This window comes from Acipenser ruthenus, chromosome 41 (genome assembly GCF_902713425.1).
Source record: "Acipenser ruthenus chromosome 41, fAciRut3.2 maternal haplotype, whole genome shotgun sequence".
Classification (NCBI taxonomy): Eukaryota; Metazoa; Chordata; class Actinopteri; order Acipenseriformes; family Acipenseridae; genus Acipenser; species Acipenser ruthenus.
The window spans coordinates 2,980,768-2,999,914 of record NC_081229.1 but is presented as its reverse complement, the minus strand read 5'-3'; the positions used below and the strand labels follow the sequence as shown (position 1 = coordinate 2,999,914).

The window sequence follows — 19,147 nt, the reverse complement described above, 5'->3', positions numbered from 1 at the left end:
GAGAGGTCATTGTTTGAAGATTATTTTGAAAATCTGTTTTTGAGAGAGTCCTCCAAGGTCTCAGATATGAAGATTCCTAGAGTCCTTATTTTTGTTGAACATGCTTCATATGTCTCTCTGAAACTAGCTCTAAAAAAGGCAGAGGGAAAAAAATGTGCTCCTCTTGAGGCTCCCATCTCATCCAACTTATCTTTTACAACCCCTTGACAAAGCTGTGTTTGGAGAGGTAAAACAACAGTAGAGAAAGAAGCTACAATGTCATGCATGTGTCAGTGAAAGTTAATCCCATTACAGTACATTAGGCGGTCATTATTACCTCCCGCCAGTAGATGGCATTGGGGGCTCTTGTGGTACAGGATAGTGATAAGGAGAAACTGCACATGGACAGTGATATATTGTTGATCTACTCTGTGTAAGAAAAGCAAGTGGCTCCTGAGTGATCGTCCTGTGTAAAAACGAATATTTACCTTTTTCAGGTAAGAGACCTATTAATATTGTAACGTGAGAAGCCAACTATGGTTATAGTATTGTTATGAGGGTATATTTTGTATGAGTTTGCATTGTAAAAGTTATAAAAAGTTTGTTTGTTTAATAACGTGGCCTACCCACGTGAGGCAGTAGAGTGGTGTACCTTTTAAGCCCACCAAATCTAGTTTGAACCTTTTATTAGATATGTAGCTCAAGTTTACTAACATGTCACACTTTATCTGCATTTTATCTGGTTAACTTTTTTTTTAAAAGCAACATGGAACCTACAATCCTGAACAGTTAAATGAAAACTAATTTTTATAACTGTTTTCAGAATCACCCTACAAACTATTCTGGTTGTTCGTCTGCGTCTGAATTAAAACAAGATTCTGAGAAAGTTCTTTCTGAGAATGTATACGTTCCAGTGACCATGTGTGAATAGCTCTTTTCCTGGGCGGGTTTTGTAAAACCACCGAAATTCTATATCTAAATTACAATGAATCAGCTTAAATCTAGAGACTGTTGGCTACAATTCTCAGAGCGCTCTCCAAACAATTAAATACAGGTATTTGAATTTATTTTAGTGTTCAGTATTTTGTCCTTCTGCATTTTCATGTTTGTTTGTATGATTGGGTGTGTATATATATATATATATATATATATATATATATATATGTGTATGTGTGTGTGTGTGTGTGTGTGCAATTCCATAATACTGCATTGAATTGACAATATTAAAATATTTGGTAAAACATCTGGGGAATTTTAATGTTTATAACAACCTTTTTTTCTGAAGTGAAAGGGCTACGTTCTCCTCTTGAGAGATAGCGCTATTACCCCCCACTGGGAAATAAATATCCAATGAAGAAGATATATAACACAAAGAATGAAACACCGGAGTTTAAAAATAAAGGAGATATATAACATTATACCTAAAAGCCCCGGGAGCAGTCACATGGACGGCCACACAGAAAACAATTGTATTTTCATTATACAGAACGGTATTCTACTTTATTATTTTTATTTACCAGTCCTCAATGTGTTTAGCTGTCATCAGATTAGTCTCTTCTCTCTGCCTGAGTGAATGACTGACAGTCTATTGTTTTTCAATCAGCCTTTTGAAAGGCTGGCTCCTGCTTGACAGTTGTGCTGCTTTGGTCAGTCAATTAGCATCGGGACTAGTGAAAATAAATACCAGTGGAGTTCCCGACGGTGGCCTGTTCAGGTGTTTTACAATGTATTGGACCAATGTATCAACTCCTGGTTACTTTACAAAGAATGCACGGAGAAGAATTTACCAATGAGAGAATATATTTTACAGTTAGCACAGGAACTTCGCAAGAAGCATTTGGAACAGAGAGAAACTGCCAAGCGTGTACCCACAGCTGAAGCTGGCAACCCCGCTGAGAGCCACAAGAGACGCCCATGCCAGGTTGGCAAGTGCAATAAAAATATTTGGAACAGCTGTGCCCTGTGCAGAAAAGCGGGGTGGAGAAGCGCATTATCTGTGTTGATATTGACCAGCCTTAGACTCAAGGTAAAGGAATACCATTTTGTCAAGAAAAAAGAAAAATAAATTTGACTTTTTTTATAACCTCTTGTGCTGTGCGCTTCTGTAAAACGTTTTCTTCTAAGTTTATTTATCTACATTGCTCAGTTGCTTTTGCTCATCTGATAATAAACCAATAGCTGTTGAAAAGTAAAAATATTTATTGCTATCTTTTCAGTTTTATAAATATGTATGTTGTAAACCGATGTCTGTTCAGATGTTTTTTAATTACATTTTCTTGTTTTGATTTACAAAATAAATGTTCATATATATATATATATATATATATATATATATATATATATATATATATATGTGTGTGTGTGTATTTATCTATCTATATATATATATATATATATATATAGATATATAGATATATACAGTGTATATATATATATATATATAATATGCTTTGTTTTTTCAGATGTTTATGTAATGTACTCAATAAACAATTACATCCGACTGTTTTTCCGTTCGTTATACTATGTATAGTGTTTTGAATACAGCCGTCAGAAAGACTGCTGCAGGGCTTCGAGGTATGAGTATGTCTCTGGTCCTTCTATATATATTGCTCAGGTCAGGCAAGTCCAGTGCATAATAGGAGCCGTGGATCAAGCGATCTACATTTATAATTGCCTTTGCCAGTTTTTCACTTGCCTGTGTCATGTTGCGCACAAGTGTTAGATTTTACAGTTTTCTTTTTCGTGTATCACTTAATACTATCCTCGTTTTCCTACCAGCAGACTAAAACACTGCCTGAACTTTATATATTGGTTCAAATGCATCGACACATAATGCTTATTAATTCACTAAAGCAGGGCTTCTCAAACTAGGTCTTGGGGACCCCCTGTGTCTGCTGGTTTTCATTCCAACCGAGCGCTCAGTTACTTAACTAGACCCGTACTTGAACTGATTTGCTTAATTAGACCTTTTTACTTGTTTTCAGATCCTAAACAGTTGCAGATTTCAAGTTAGCCATAATGTTTTATAAGTAACTTGAACTGCAACTGTTTAAGAGCTGAAAACAGTTAAATGTCTAATTAAGCAAATTAGTTAAATTAAGGGTCTAGTTAACTTGAGAGCTCAGTTGGAATGAAAACCAGAAAACCTATAGGGTCTAGTTTCAGCAGCCCTGCACTAATGTGATGAATTTGGTATTGTTGGTACCTTTCGTCTTTGCTTGGTGATGTATTAAGATCTACGTAGACCTAACAATCTGTCTACCTGTGTTTTTTTTTTTTTTTTGGAACATGAATTGAATGATTGATTAATCCAGCCACATGGTATATAGGAGAAGAGAAATCATTTGTCTGGTTGAGGGAGTTGAGTGAACACTGTATTTGTTTTATGTGTATATTGATCAGTAAAGGTGAATGCCCAGCCAGACATTAGTGTTTTGTTTGAACTGTTTATTTTGGCCCTTGTGCTGTTGTTGTTTGTTTGTTTGTTTGTTTAATAAACAGCTTTCTCCTGCCGGTAACAAGCATTGCCAGTGACGCTTTCCTATGGTATATGTTGGTTACAACCGCTTTTTTATAACTCCTTCTAGCTGCTTGCTGTAAGAAAACAAGCAGTGTTGAGAGATTGTATGATTTTGCCTGCTAAAGCACTTTCCTTTTGAGTCACCAGAAATTGACCCTTTAATGTATTTTAATACAAGTTAGAGCTTGCAAACATGCTTCTTTTTGATCTAAATGATAGTCTAGATGACTTAATTAGAAGCATAATTGGTAATAATTGGTCCAATTAAGTAATTTAGAACACAGTTGGAACAAAACCCTAGAGGGACACTGGCCCTCCAGGACCAGGATGGGAGACCCCTGCTCTATGGGATTTGACTTTGAGTTAAAAAAAACAGACAAAAAATGCCTACACCCCTTTTTCCCACTGTAGGGTTTTACACTATGTAGCGATGGATCATTTAATGAATGGATCCCAGGGCCTCTGATTATGTTTCTCACTGTATGCCACTGTGGTGTAGCCCTCAGGTCAGGGCAGGTCTGTGCCCTTGAAACAGCAGACCACGACTAAGGAACTGTGGCTCAGCGCTTCTTTGCACACTGCTATTATTAATAGACACATAAAACAAAAAACACGCCCAAGCTACAGCAATCTCGATGCCAGGCAGAAAGCACAACCAACCTTCTCGCAGCCCTTCTTCTCTCTCAACTAACAAACATTTCTTGATCCTTTTTATAGTGGCATGGGTCTACTTGATCATCAGTTAATCAGTTAATCAATTCAGACACATTCTTCACATGCATGTGGCATGGATGATCTTAATCCCGAATCTCTTGTCTTTTATTTACAAAACCGCTATCTACATTTGCAGGGCCTCTGCCCTGTCACAGCCACATACAATAGAGCAATATCTTTTCTGCTCTCATTCACAAACTGTTTCTTCATTTTCAGTGCTCACTCAAACACATTTCAATTGAAGTTGGGCAACTTAAATGCAAACTATATTGATACGCTCACTTATTTTGTACATTTCATAAAACATATTCCTATTATTTCCTATTATATTATTTTATAGAAGAGGTTTAAAAATGTTGATAGAAATAACTCATTGAATTGGTTTTCTGAACAGCAGGTATCGCAGCTCGTGCTGTGCCTTTTATTTCATTTTAGATGATTTATTTATTTATTTATTTATTTGTTTGCAGACCACCTGATCGTCATCTGCTGTGATCACAACAATGTTATGGTTTCAAAAACTACTGCTGCAGTGTGCTTTTCTAGAAGGTAGGGGCTTGTTTGTTTCAATACATTCAAAATGTTCAAGCCAATTGGTCAATAGATGTAGTTTTATTGCTATCTTAGGGGCGGGGGGTGGGGGTGGAACAGAAGTATGGACTTCTGTTTTCTCGATCCTAGAATAAATCATGAGATAATGTAATGGTAATTTCGAGATCCTGCGATAAATTATCTCGTGATCTCCACATAACAGAGATTTTTTTCTTTTCCCAATGGCCTCCATGACAGGACTAGACGGCATGGTAAACATTCTGACTGGTAAATAACTTAATTTGCCAGATCGTGTTAACCCCCAACTAATTCTCTCTGCATATTATCATTGCATTGAGTAAAATGCAACACAGAGAGAGAGAGAGAGACTCGGGAGCAATATTGCAAACAATTTTTCTATTATGTAATTGGCTTCTTTTTTGAATGAAAATCTTTGGTACTGTACACATTGTTTTTGTTCTTGATGTTTTCCAACTAATTTGCCTAATATTTTTTTTCTTTCAGTGATATGTTTTTCCTTTGTATACAATACTCGAAACTGGGCAAAAATACCAACACATGTATCAGCACTGAAAGGGTCCTGTGTCGTTATACCGTGTTTATTTAACTTTTCTCGTTTTGACGAATATGCTAAAGACGTGCTTGGCATGTGGCAATATGAGAATTTTGGAAAATACATAAATCACCCTAACCCTTTGGAAGTAGTGAGCAATTTTAAGCGACGTACAGACCTGATTGGAGATTTGCAAAAGCATAATTGCACTCTGAAGATTGATGCAGTGAAAGTCGACGACACTGGTCCATTTTGTTTTAGATTCGAAGTACCAGGGATTGATCGGGCATCATATATAAATCATACAGTATTGATCCACGTTAAAGGTGAGAGCTTAGTCATTTAAAAATCCTTCCCTAAATTAAAGTTGTTGTGAAAAATGTGGCTTGCTTTACCATCTTTATTTTTAATCGTGCATTTCTTTTTTTTTGGTTGTTATTGAATTTAGTGCTAAAATTGAGGAACAACAAAGTGGCTATAAGCATAACTAATTATGTGGAGGTCTTGTGATGTGGAACATTATAAATATACACAAGATAAGACCATCAATACCAATTCAACTGCACTGTCAATAATACAGTAGCACAGAGTCAAAGCATTTTGGTAACTGACTTTCATATAATGTTGGTGTAATGCGACAGCCATCAGTTATTTACTCATACAAATTAAACTGGGGGATCATTCCATGCATATCTGCTAAGTGAATTTAAAAATGGAAAATATTTCTACCTTTATTTTAGAATTGTGTAGTTTCACATATCATTTAAACAAATCTGTTTCCTGGTTTAGATTCTCCAGATGTACCCTCAATAAATCGCTTGTCAGATGTCAAAGCTGGGGTTGATTTAGCTGTGACTTGCTCGGTTCCTCACACTTGCCCATCAAACCCGCCTGCTATTACCTGGAGCCGCACCAATGCCACTTCGACAGTTCACCACAAAGCAACGGGGGATGCAATGTGGGAAGTGTCTTCAGTCCTCAAATTCATACCATTAGCGAGTGACCACATGAATCGCCTGACATGCACTGCCCAATACTGGGGAGGACAGCAAGCAAATATCTCTGTCTTGTTAAATGTCAAATGTGAGTTTTTTTTTTTTAAACGTATATCTTACTATACTTCAAGTCTACCGGAAGTACAACATTTTTATGTTAGATTCCATCACGTTTTTCAATCTGTCAGTTTTATTGCTAAGTATATGAAAAACTACAAAGCGGTATGTAATTCAATATCTTAACATTATGCAGCAGTTTTCACTGGACTTTATGAAGCAACATTAGTTCATTCTATAGGGTGATGCAAAACATTTGGCCAATTAACACATACTGTGTTAGCATGTGTCTGACCTACTTGATTTTACTGTCGATCACCCTATGAAAGTCAACACTGAGTACAAAGAGTCTGGAGTAAAGGAAAGAGCCTCGATTGACCTGCGGTGTGGCAGTGATAGCTACCCTCCTGCCAGTCACTATCACTGGTACAATGTAATTGATGATCAAACACTGAGACTGCCGCAAACCAGACTGCAGAATGTGACCAGAGGTAGCAGAGCCCTTTTCTACTCTTCACAGAACAGTGAGGGATTGAGCAACTCTACTACAGTGAGGCTCAATGTGAAGTGTAAGTGCTGTATTGAGACTAGTGTACATCTACGGACAAACGTTGTGCATCACCCTATAGAATGAACTAATGTTGCTTCATAAAGTCAATCAAAACCTGCTGAACAATGTTACGCTAACATATTGAATTACATACCGCTTTGTCATTTTTCATATATTTAATGACAAATATCGAAACATGTGACATTTCGAAATCTAACATGAAATACTACTGTACTACTGTTATGTCTTCCGGTAGACTTTTGCAATATTATTTTGTAGCTTTTTTTTTTGATTACATGGTGTTAAAGAAAAGATCTAAATTATGTTCATGTAAGTTTTTTTTTTTTAATTCTAGGTGATGCAAAGCTTTTGGTTATAGCTATAGTCTGCGTGAACACAGATATGCTATAGTCTATAGGGAGGTGTGGGGTTTTGAATCAGTGAGTACTGGAGCAGTCTGGTAGCCTTACAGTTTGAAGACATACATTTAAAAACTTAATTAATAAGAATACAATACCAAAACAAACCTTGCAAAACCAAGCGTGTTCTTTTTTTTTAACTAAACATTTAGCATAATTTATGGAACAATTTACACACCCAGTTCACCAGTTGTACCAATTCTTGTATTACAGACAAGCCAGCGATTCTGTCGGAATCAGCCTGCACCGTTGACATCACAGGACAGGTGACTTGTCAGTGCATCGTGGATTCCAACCCCCCACCTTTGATTGAGTGGCGTGTTTCTGACAGCATCCTGAATGAGTCTAACACCGGTCTGAAATCGTTTTCCGTTAATAACAGCAGAGGAGAGCAGAACACAGTCACAATAGGAGTTCTGCAGGGAGGGGTGGCCTTCACAGCAAACATCTTCTGCTCTGCCACCAACACCCAGGGGAAAGCCTCACTGTCATTCACACGTCCAATAAGTGGTATGGTTCTCTTCTAGGCTTCTTGCCATTTCATCTCATTGGATACGTCAGAGAAAGCTGTTGTTCCTGTGGTTTGAAATCTATAGAATACAGTCCAAACAAAATGATGCAAAATATTTGAAAACCAAATCGGTTGTTTGTAACAACAAAATAGTAGTATAAAAACCCTGTTGAAGCGCAGAATCATACCAATGTTTTACGGATTATATTTATATTGTATTGAGTGATTTTACTATGGGCTTCAATAAATCACTGTGGTGGAGAAAGGAACATCAATGAGATTAAGACCACCCCTGTTTAATTGATCTTGTTTGCAGATCTCTTCATATACATAACAATCTCTGTTGTGGCTGCTGTGTTGATTATAGCTATTGTGGCTGCAGTGAGACGACTGAGAATAAAGAGAAGCGAGTAAGTATGTGTTTATTTATAGAAAGAAAAAAAACACTTTTTGTGACTAATAAAGCTAGCAGATGCCACATCAGCACAAGTTTGAAAACCACCTAATAAGGCCTCCCTTACTGGCTGCCCAAACTGCAAAATTATATTTGTAGATATGATGTATTACCTTATAAATAAAGCACAAGTCTTGGACAGAGGAACTAAATAAGATGCTGTTTTTTTAGAATTGTGCCGTATGTTCCATCTATACCCAGGAAATACTGGAATTACAAATCCTCAATCGTGATTGGTTGATTTCTAATACGCGCTTGATCATACAATTCTAATCTATTCTTGACATTTTTTTAACTTTATATTTTTCCTTGCATACAGGAGGAAAAAACAAGCCCCGAAAATCAGAAATAATTATGGAAATACTCAGGTATGCTAATAATATAACCTTAACGTCTTGTGTTCTGTGTTTGCTGTAAGCCTGTTATGGTCCAAAACTTTAATAGGCTAGCTTGCAATGACATCTACAGTGCATATCTGCATTTCTTACATTTTCTTTTCTGACATTTCCCACATATACCCAGGGTGATATCGCTAATGATATTTATCAAAATGCTCAGGTATGTAATTATATATTCATCTCATTTTCTAATCACAAAAAATGTCTGTAACTGCATTTTTACTTATTTTTTTTTTGTATTACATTTCCCAACATACAGCTGGAAACAAAGTCTGGAACCCCAGATGGTTTCACTAATGATGTTTATGCAAATGTTCAGGTATGTAATTAATATATAATATCGGTAACACTTTAAATTATTTCTCTAATTACTTAGTTACAATGTACTTATAATGTAAATCTTTTTGCATGATATAAACCTAACCCTAAACCTAAACCCAACCACCATAACTCTTTTCTGATACAATTGTATACGTGCATGTATTGTAACTCTGAATAATAACATTGTATTTATGTGTAAGTACACATGTATTCACTAAGTAACTACTATGTAAATACACAGTAATGAGACTCTTAATAGTGTCACCATAATAACATCTTTTTTTCCAATTACCCAAAACATTTTTAAAAACTGATTTTTATTTTAAAAGATGCTATCTTCTCCGCTCATTTATTTGTAACCACATATTCCTGATAGTTTTGATATTAGTGTTGACACATCATATGTAAATAAACTAGGAAAATACTTTTTCTCAACTTTTTCTCTGGAACGTTCGCCAGGAGAAGGACGTTTTCTTCTAAACACTGCAGTGTATCCAGTTCATGCTCCCTCTTGCAACAATACTGGAGCTCTGATCAAAATGAGTTCTGTAAAGTAGGAACAGAAAGCCAGAATTGTTGCTGGAGGGAGCGAGATATGGATACACAGCATTCCTTAGAAGAGATGTTTTGTTTTGTTTTTCTCTTGGCGAATACTCCAGAGTAAACATTGAGAAATGTGTTGCCCAGCTGATTTTAGGTGTGGGATTTAAACATTTTAAAAGATAATACAGTATTCTTAAAACTATAACGCAGTGATACAGACATCAAAAGACACAGGAAGGTAACGTAATGCGTTTCTTGTAAACTTTGCTGGGTGTTCAGTAACACATTATTGTCACATCGCTGTTGTCTTATCCACCTAAAACACACAGGCATTTAAAGTAGTTGAAGACATTTACGAGAATGTAGACGCCAACATTGGACCATACAAGGACTACAGAACGAATCGCCACAAATAGAATCCTCGTCGCTGGAACAACAGTGTGAAAACAAACAGAATATCGACTAACCAGAAGAGGATTCGATTCATATTGAAGACACAAGATTTTTCTTTTGAGTTGATGTTTTCTATCATAGTGAATATTTCTGCTATTTTTAAGGTAATAATTCTAATTACTATTGCAGCTGCAACCATAGTATTATCTGATTTGGTGTCCACCAATTTGAACTATTTAGTTGTGACAGCTTTTAACTCAAACCTTTACAGGGCCTAGCAAAACCTTTAAACAGCTGTAGCATTCTGTCATGTGATTTCCAGTGTTGTTGTATTATTTTCTATTTGATTGTGCTGGCCAGCATTAACTGTCCTTTCTATCTGTGACTGATTTGAAAAAAAAAGCTTATGGTGTGATTTTTTACTAATACTAATATATCTGTACATAATAATGTTAAACCCTGTAATGTATAATATAGAGGGGTGGCTAAGCTATTGCATGTGATACAGAAATGAGCATTACTGGGTTAATGCATTACTGGGTTATTGTAATGTAATGTATAATGTATCCGTGTTTTATATATGTGTGTGTGTGTATATATACAGTGTATATATATATATATATATATATATATATATAATATGCTTCGTTTTTTCAGATGTTTATGTAATGTACTCAATAAAAAAACAAAAAAACAATTACATCCGACTGTTTCTCCGTTCGTTATACTATGTATAGTGTTTTGAATACAGCCGTCAGAAAGACTGCTGCAGGGCTTCGAGGTATGAGTATGTCTCTGGTCCTTCTATATATATTGCTCAGGTCAGGCAAGTCCAGTGCATAATAGGAGCGGTGGATCAAGCGATCTACATTTATAATTGTCTTTGCCAGTTTTTCACTTGCCTGTGTCATGTTGCGCACAAGTGTTAGATTTTACAGTTTTCTTTTTCGTGTATCACTTAATACTATCCTCGTTTTCCTACCAGCAGACTAAAACACTGCCCTGAACTTTATATATTGGTTCCAATGCATCGACACATAATGCTTATTAATTCACTAAAGCAGGGCTTCTCAAACTAGGTCTTGGGGACCCCCTGTGTCTGCTGGTTTTCATTCCAACCGAGCGCTCAGTTACTTAACTAGACCCGTACTTGAACTGATTTGCTTAATTAGACCTTTTTACTTGTTTTCAGATCCTAAACAGTTGCAGATTTCAAGTTAGCCATAATGTTTTATAAGTAACTTGAACTGCAACTGTTTAAGAGCTGAAAACAGTTAAATGTCTAATTAAGCAAATTAGTTAAATTAAGGGTCTAGTTAACTTGAGAGCTCAGTTGGAATGAAAACCAGAAAACCTATAGGGTCTAGTTTCAGCAGCCCTGCACTAATGTGATGAATTTGGTATTGTTGGTACCTTTCGTCTTTGCTTGGTGATGTATTAAGATCTACGTAGACCTAACAATCTGTCTACCTGTGTTTTTTTTTTTTTTTTGGAACATGAATTGAATGATTGATTAATCCAGCCACATGGTATATAGGAGAAGAGAAATCATTTGTCTGGTTGAGGGAGTTGAGTGAACACTGTATTTGTTTTATGTGTATATTGATCAGTAAAGGTGAATGCCCAGCCAGACATTAGTGTTTTGTTTGAACTGTTTATTTTGGCCCTTGTGCTGTTGTTGTTTGTTTGTTTGTTTGTTTAATAAACAGCTTTCTCCTGCCGGTAACAAGCATTGCCAGTGACGCTTTCCTATGGTATATGTTGGTTACAACCGCTTTTTTATAACTCCTTCTAGCTGCTTGCTGTAAGAAAACAAGCAGTGTTGAGAGATTGTATGATTTTGCCTGCTAAAGCACTTTCCTTTTGAGTCACCAGAAATTGACCCTTTAATGTATTTTAATACAAGTTAGAGCTTGCAAACATGCTTCTTTTTGATCTAAATGATAGTCTAGATGACTTAATTAGAAGCATAATTGGTAATAATTGGTCCAATTAAGTAATTTAGAACACAGTTGGAACAAAACCCTAGAGGGACACTGGCCCTCCAGGACCAGGATGGGAGACACCTGCTCTATGGGATTTGACTTTGAGTTAAAAAAAACAGACAAAAAATGCCTACACCCCTTTTTCCCACTGTAGGGTTTTACACTATGTAGCGATGGATCATTTAATGAATGGATCCCAGGGCCTCTGATTATGTTTCTCACTGTATGCCACTGTGGTGTAGCCCTCAGGTCAGGGCAGGTCTGTGCCCTTGAAACAGCAGACCACGACTAAGGAACTGTGGCTCAGCGCTTCTTTGCACACTGCTATTATTAATAGACACATAAAACAAAAAACACGCCCAAGCTACAGCAATCTCGATGCCAGGCAGAAAGCACAACCAACCTTCTCGCAGCCCTTCTTCTCTCTCAACTAACAAACATTTCTTGATCCTTTTTATAGTGGCATGGGTCTACTTGATCATCAGTTAATCAATTAATCAATTCAGACACATTCTTCACATGCATGTGGCATGGATGATCTTAGTCCCGAATCTCTTGTCTTTTATTTACAAAACCGCTATCTACATTTGCAGGGCCTCTGCCCTGTCACAGCCACATACAATAGAGCAATATCTTTTCTGCTCTCATTCACAAACTGTTTCTTCATTTTCAGTGCTCAATCAAACACATTTCAATTGAAGTTGGGCAACTTAAATGCAAACTATATTGATACGCTCACTTATTTTGTACATTTCATAAAACATATTCCTATTATTTCCTATTATATTATTTTATAGAAGAGGTTTAAAAATGTTGATAGAAATAACTCATTGAATTGGTTTTCTGAACAGCAGGTATCGCAGCTCGTGCTGTGCCTTTTATTTCATTTTAGATGATTTATTTATTTATTTATTTATTTGTTTGCAGACCACCTGATCGTCATCTGCTGTGATCACAACAATGTTATGGTTTCAAAAACTACTGCTGCAGTGTGCTTTTCTAGAAGGTAGGGGCTTGTTTGTATCAATACATTCAAAATGTTCAAGCCAATTGGTCAATAGATGTAGTTTTATTGCTATCTTAGGGGCGGGGGGTGGGGGTGGAACAGAAGTATGGACTTCTGTTTTCTCGATCCTAGAATAAATCATGAGATAATGTAATGGTAATTTCGAGATCCTGCGATAAATTATCTCGTGATCTCCACATAACAGAGATTTTTTTCTTTTCCCAATGGCCTCCATGACAGGACTAGACGGCATGGTAAACATTCTGACTGGTAAATAACTTAATTTGCCAGATCGTGTTAACCCCCAACTAATTCTCTCTGCATATTATCATTGCATTGAGTAAAATGCAACACAGAGAGAGAGAGAGAGACTCGGGAGCAATATTGCAAACAATTTTTCTATTATGTAATTGGCTTCTTTTTTGAATGAAAATCTTTGGTACTGTACACATTGTTTTTGTTCTTGATGTTTTCCAACTAATTTGCCTAATATTTTTTTTCTTTCAGTGATATGTTTCTCCTTTGTATACAATACTCGAAACTGGGCAAAAATACCAACACGTGTATCAGCACTGAAAGGGTCCTGTGTCGTTATACCGTGTTTATTTAACTTTTCTCGTTTTGACGAATATGCTAAAGACGTGCTTGGCATGTGGCAATATGAGAATTTTGGAAAATACATAAATCACCCTAACCCTTTGGAAGTAGTGAGCAATTTTAAGCGACGTACAGACCTGATTGGAGATTTGCAAAAGCATAATTGCACTCTGAAGATTGATGCAGTGAAAGTCGACGACACTGGTCCATTTTGTTTTAGATTCGAAGTACCAGGGATTGATCGGGCATCATATATAAATCATACAGTATTGATCCACGTTAAAGGTGAGAGCTTAGTCATTTAAAAATCCTTCCCTAAATTAAAGTTGTTGTGAAAAATGTGGCTTGCTTTACCATCTTTATTTTTAATCGTGCATTTCTTTTTTTTTGGTTGTTATTGAATTTAGTGCTAAAATTGAGGAACAACAAAGTGGCTATAAGCATAACTAATTATGTGGAGGTCTTGTGATGTGGAACATTATAAATATACACAAGATAAGACCATCAATACCAATTCAACTGCACTGTCAATAATACAGTAGCACAGAGTCAAAGCATTTTGGTAACTGACTTTCATATAATGTTGGTGTAATGCGACAGCCATCAGTTATTTACTCATACAAATTAAACTGGGGGATCATTCCATGCATATCTGCTAAGCGAATTTAAAAATGGAAAATATTTCTACCTTTATTTTAGAATTGTGTAGTTTCACATATCATTTAAACAAATCTGTTTCCTGGTTTAGATTCTCCAGATGTACCCTCAATAAATCGCTTGTCAGATGTCAAAGCTGGGGTTGATTTAGCTGTGACTTGCTCGGTTCCTCACACTTGCCCATCAAACCCGCCTGCTATTACCTGGAGCCGCACCAATGCCACTTTGACAGTTCACCACAAAGCAACGGGGAATGCAATGTGGGAAGTGTCTTCAGTCCTCAAATTCATACCATTAGCGAGTGACCACATGAATCGCCTGACATGCACTGCCCAATACTGGGGAGGACAGCAAGCAAATATCTCTGTCTTGTTAAATGTCAAATGTGAGTTGTTTTTTTTAAAACGTATATCTTACTATACTTCAAGTCTACCGGAAGTACAACATTTTTATGTTAGATTCCATCACGTTTTTCAATCTGTCAGTTTTATTGCTAAGTACATGAAAAACTACAAAGCGGTATGTAATTCAATATCTTAACATTATGCAGCAGGTTTCACTGGACTTTATGAAGCAACATTAGTTCATTCTATAGGGAGATGCAAAACATTTGGCCAATTAACACATACTGTGTTAGCATGTGTTTGACCTACTTGATTTTACTGTCGATCACCCTATGAAAGTCAACACTGAGTACAGAGAGTCTGGAGTAAAGGAAGGAGCCTCGATTGACCTGCGGTGTGCCAGTGATAGCTACCCTCCTGCCAGTCGCTATCACTGGTACAATGTAATTGATGATCAAACACTGAGACTGCCGCAAACCAGACTGCAGAATGTGACCAGAGGTAGCAGAGCCCTTTTCTACTCTTCACAGAACAGTGAGGGATTGAGCAACTCTACTACAGTGAGGCTCAATGTGAAGTGTAAGTGCTGTATTGAGACTAGTGTACATCTACGGACAAACGTTGTGCATCACCCTATAGAATGAACTAATGTTGCTTCATAAAGTCAATCAAAACCTGCTGAACAATGTTACGCTAACATATTGAATTACATACCGCTTTGTCATTTTTCATATATTTAATGACAAATATCGAAACATGTGACATTTCGAAATCTAACATGAAATACTACTGTACTACTGTTATGTCTTCCGGTAGACTTTTGCAATATTATTTTGTAGCTTTTTTTTTTTGATTACATGGTGTTAAAGAAAAGATCTAAATTATGTTCATGTAAGTTTTTTTTTTTTAATTCTAGGTGATGCAAAGCTTTTGGTTATAGCTATAGTCTGCGTGAACACAGAGATGCTATAGTCTATAGGGAGGTGTGGGGTTTTGAATCAGTGAGTACTGGAGCAGTCTGGTAGCCTTACAGTTTAAAGACATACATTTAAAAACTTAATTAATAAGAATAAAATACCAAAACAAACCTTGCAAAACCAAGCGTGTTCTTTTTTTTTAACTAAACATTTAGCATAATTTATGGAACAATTTACACACCCAGTTCACCAGTTGTACCGATTCTTGTATTACAGACAAGCCAGCGATTCTGTCTGAATCAGCCTGCACCGTTGACATCACAGGACAGGTGACTTGTCAGTGCATCGTGGATTCCAACCCCCCACCTTTGATTGAGTGGCGTGTTTCTGACAGCATCCTGAATGAGTCTAACACCGGTCTGAAATCGTTTTCCGTTAATAACAGCAGAGGAGAGCAGAACACAGTCACAATAGGAGTTCTGCAGGGAGGGGTGGCCTTCACAGCAAACATCTTCTGCTCTGCCACCAACACCCTGGGGAAAGCCTCACTGTCATTCACACGTCCAATGAGTGGTATGGTGCTCTTCTAGGCTTCTTGCCATTTCATCTCATTGGATACGTTAGAGAAAGCTGTTGTTCCTGTGGTTTGAAATCTATAGAATACAGTCCAAACAAAATGATGCAAAATATTTGAAAACCAAATCGGTTGTTTGTAACAACAAAATAGTAGTATAAAAACCCTGTTGAAGCGCAGAATCATACCGATGTTTTACGGATTATATTTATATTGTATTGAGTGATTTAGTATGGGCTTCAATAAATCACTGTGGTGGAGAAAGGAACATCAATGAGATTAAGACCACCCCTGTTTAATTGATCTTGTTTGCAGATCTCTTCATATACATAACAATCTCTGTTGTGGCTGCTGTGTTGATTATAGCTATTGTGGCTGCAGTGAGACGACTGAGAATAAAGAGAAGCGAGTAAGTATGTGTTTATTTATAGAAAGAAAAAAAACACTTTTTGTGACTAATAAAGCTAGCAGATGCCACATCAGCACAAGTTTGGAAACCACCTAATAAGGCCTCCCTTACTGGCTGCCCAAACTGCAAAATTATATTTGTAGATATGATGTATTACCTTATAAATAAAGCACAAGTCTTGGACAGAGGAACTAAATAAGATGCTGTTTTTTTAGAATTGTGCCGTATGTTCCATCTATACCCAGGAAATACTGGAATTACAAATCCTCAATAGTGATTGGTTGATTTCTAATACGCGCTTGATCATACAATTCTAATCTATTCTTGACATTTTTTTAACCTTGCATACAGGAGGAAACAACAAGCCCCGGAAATTGCTTTCAGAAATAATTATGGAAATACTCAGGTATGCTAATAATATAACGTCTTGTGTTCTATGTTTGCTGTAAGCCTGTTATGGTCCAAAACTTTAATAGGCCAGATTGCAATGACATCTACAGTGCATATCTGCATTTCTTACATTTTCTTTTCTGACATTTCCCACATATACCCAGGGTGATATCGCTAATGATATTTATCAAAATGCTCAGGTATGTAATTATATATTCATCTCATTTTCTAATCACAAAAAATGTCTGTAACTGCATTTTTACTTATTTTGTTTTTTGTATTACATTTCCCAACATACAGCTGGAAACAAAATCTGGAACCCCAGATGGTTTCACTAATGATGTTTATGCAAATGTTCAGGTATGTAATTAATATATAATATCGGTAACACTTTAAATTATTTCTCTAATTACTTAGTTACAATGTACTTATAATGTAAATCTTTTTGCATGATATAAACCTAACCCTAAACCTAAACCCAACCACCATAACTCTTTTCTGATACAATTGTATACGTGCATGTATTGTAACTCTGAATAATAACATTGTATTTATGTGTAAGTACACATGTATTCACTAAGTAACTACTATGTAAATACACAGTAATGAGACACTTAATAGTGTTACCATAATAACATCTTTTTTTCCAATTACACAAAACATTTTTAAAAACTGATTTTTATTTTAAAAGATGCTATCTTCTCCGCTCATTTATTTGTAACCACATATTCCTGATAGTTTTGATATTAGTGTTGACACATCATAGGTAAATAAACTAGGAAAATACTTTTTCTCAACTTTTTCTCTGGAACGTTCGCCAGGAGAAGGACGTTTTCTTCTAAACACTGCAGTGTATCCAGTTCATGCTCCATCTTGCAACAATACTGGAGCTCTGATCAAAATGAGTTCTGTAAAGTAGGAACAGAAAGCCAGAATTGTTGCCGGAGGGAGCGAGATATGGATACACAACATTCCTTAGAAGAGATGTTTTGTTTTGTTTTTCTCTTGGCGAATGCTCCAGAGTAAACATTGAGAAATGTGTTGCCCAGCTGATTTTAGGTGTGGGATTTAAACATTTTAAAAGATAATACAGTATTCTTAAAACTATAACGCAGTGATACAGACATCAAAAGACACAGGAAGGTAATGTAATGCGTTTCTTGTAAACTTTGCTGGGTGTTCAGTAACACATTATTGTCACATCGCTGTTGTCTTATCCACCTAAAACACACAGGCATTTAAAGTAGTTGAAGACATTTACGAGAATGTAGACGCCAACATTGGACCATACAAGGACTACAGAACGAATCGCCACAAATAGAATCCGCGTCGCTGGAACAACAGTGTGAAAACAAACAGAATATCGACTAACCAGAAGAGGATTCGATTCATATTCTTTTGAGTTGATGTTTTCTATCATAGTGAATATTTCTGCTATTGTAAGGTGATAATTCTAATTACTATTGCAGCTGCAACCATAAGTATTATCTGATTTGGTGTCCACCAATTTGAACTATTTAGTTGTGACAGCTTTTAACTCAAACCTTTACAGGGCCTAGCAAAACCTTTAAACAGCTGTAGCATTCTGTCATGTGATTTCCAGTGTTGTTGTATTATTTTCTATTTGATTGTGCTGGCCAACATTAACTGTCCTTTGCATCTGTGACTGATTTGAAAAAAAAAAGCTTATGGTGTGATTTTTTACTAATACTTATACTAATATATCTGTACATAATAATGTTAAACCCTGTAATGTATAATATAGAGGGGTGGCTAAGCTATTGTATGTGATACAGAAATGAGCATTACTGGGGTAATGCATTACTGGGTTAATGTAATGTAATGTATAATGTATCCCTGTTTTAATAAATGGGGAGAAGAGTGATTAAGCACCTTTTGTTGGAAATTGCTGTATGTCTTAACGGTAAGCAATCTAGCAATACTTAACTCAGTGGTATATCACTTGCATTAATAATACATCTTCTATTTTGAACTTTATAAACAGTGTTTGGATTCTGTTTAGGGTGACCAGACGTCCTGGTTTGACCAGTGTCCCGACATTTTCCTTAAAAAAGTCCTGATTTGCAATAACAACAGATGGCACACCTTACGTTATTTACTTAAACAATCACCAATCATAGAAAGAAAACATGGTTCCAGAATAATTTAATTTGTGTCTGTTACTAAACTAAATTAAAAGCATGGAAAATGTGAGAAATTAAGGATATAAAATAGGAATGCATATGGTTACAAAACAGTTTAACTTGGCCATGAATTGGAAAGGGAACATGCAATAGTTGATGGAAGGT

At 36.2% G+C, this 19,147-nt stretch overlaps 2 protein-coding genes across 9 annotated transcripts; both read left to right on the top strand.

Moving 5' to 3' along the window:
- Positions 1–402: 402 nt before the first annotated feature.
- LOC117433646 (myelin-associated glycoprotein-like) lies at positions 403–10,030 on the top strand. Of its 6 annotated transcripts, none has more exons than XM_059010758.1 (12): positions 403–476; positions 1,790–2,005; positions 4,684–4,762; positions 5,003–5,032; positions 5,270–5,644; positions 6,108–6,401; positions 7,553–7,849; positions 8,167–8,260; positions 8,624–8,672; positions 8,827–8,862; positions 8,962–9,021; positions 9,896–10,030. In XM_059010758.1, the coding sequence occupies exons 3-12, from the start codon at positions 4,717–4,719 to the stop codon at positions 9,980–9,982; spliced, it is 1,368 nt and encodes a 455-aa protein (XP_058866741.1). In that variant the 5' UTR covers positions 403–476; positions 1,790–2,005; positions 4,684–4,716; the 3' UTR covers positions 9,983–10,030. The 6 variants fall into 6 exon arrangements, with proteins under 6 accessions (XP_058866741.1, XP_058866742.1, XP_058866746.1 ...); XM_059010757.1 differs by lacking the exon at positions 403–476 and adding an exon at positions 760–1,033; XM_059010759.1 differs by lacking the exon at positions 1,790–2,005.
- On the top strand, positions 9,046–18,537 carry LOC131696822 (myelin-associated glycoprotein-like). 3 transcript variants are annotated; one of them, XM_059010765.1, is made up of 10 exons: positions 9,046–9,804; positions 12,872–12,950; positions 13,458–13,832; positions 14,296–14,589; positions 15,742–16,038; positions 16,355–16,448; positions 16,800–16,854; positions 17,003–17,038; positions 17,139–17,198; positions 18,073–18,537. In XM_059010765.1, the coding sequence occupies exons 2-10, from the start codon at positions 12,905–12,907 to the stop codon at positions 18,157–18,159; spliced, it is 1,344 nt and encodes a 447-aa protein (XP_058866748.1). In that variant the 5' UTR covers positions 9,046–9,804; positions 12,872–12,904; the 3' UTR covers positions 18,160–18,537. The 3 variants fall into 3 exon arrangements, with proteins under 3 accessions (XP_058866748.1, XP_058866747.1, XP_058866749.1); XM_059010764.1 differs by lacking the exon at positions 9,046–9,804 and adding an exon at positions 10,023–10,123; XM_059010766.1 differs by lacking the exons at positions 9,046–9,804; positions 17,003–17,038; positions 17,139–17,198 and adding an exon at positions 10,023–10,123.
- The last annotated feature ends 610 nt before the right edge of the window (positions 18,538–19,147 follow it).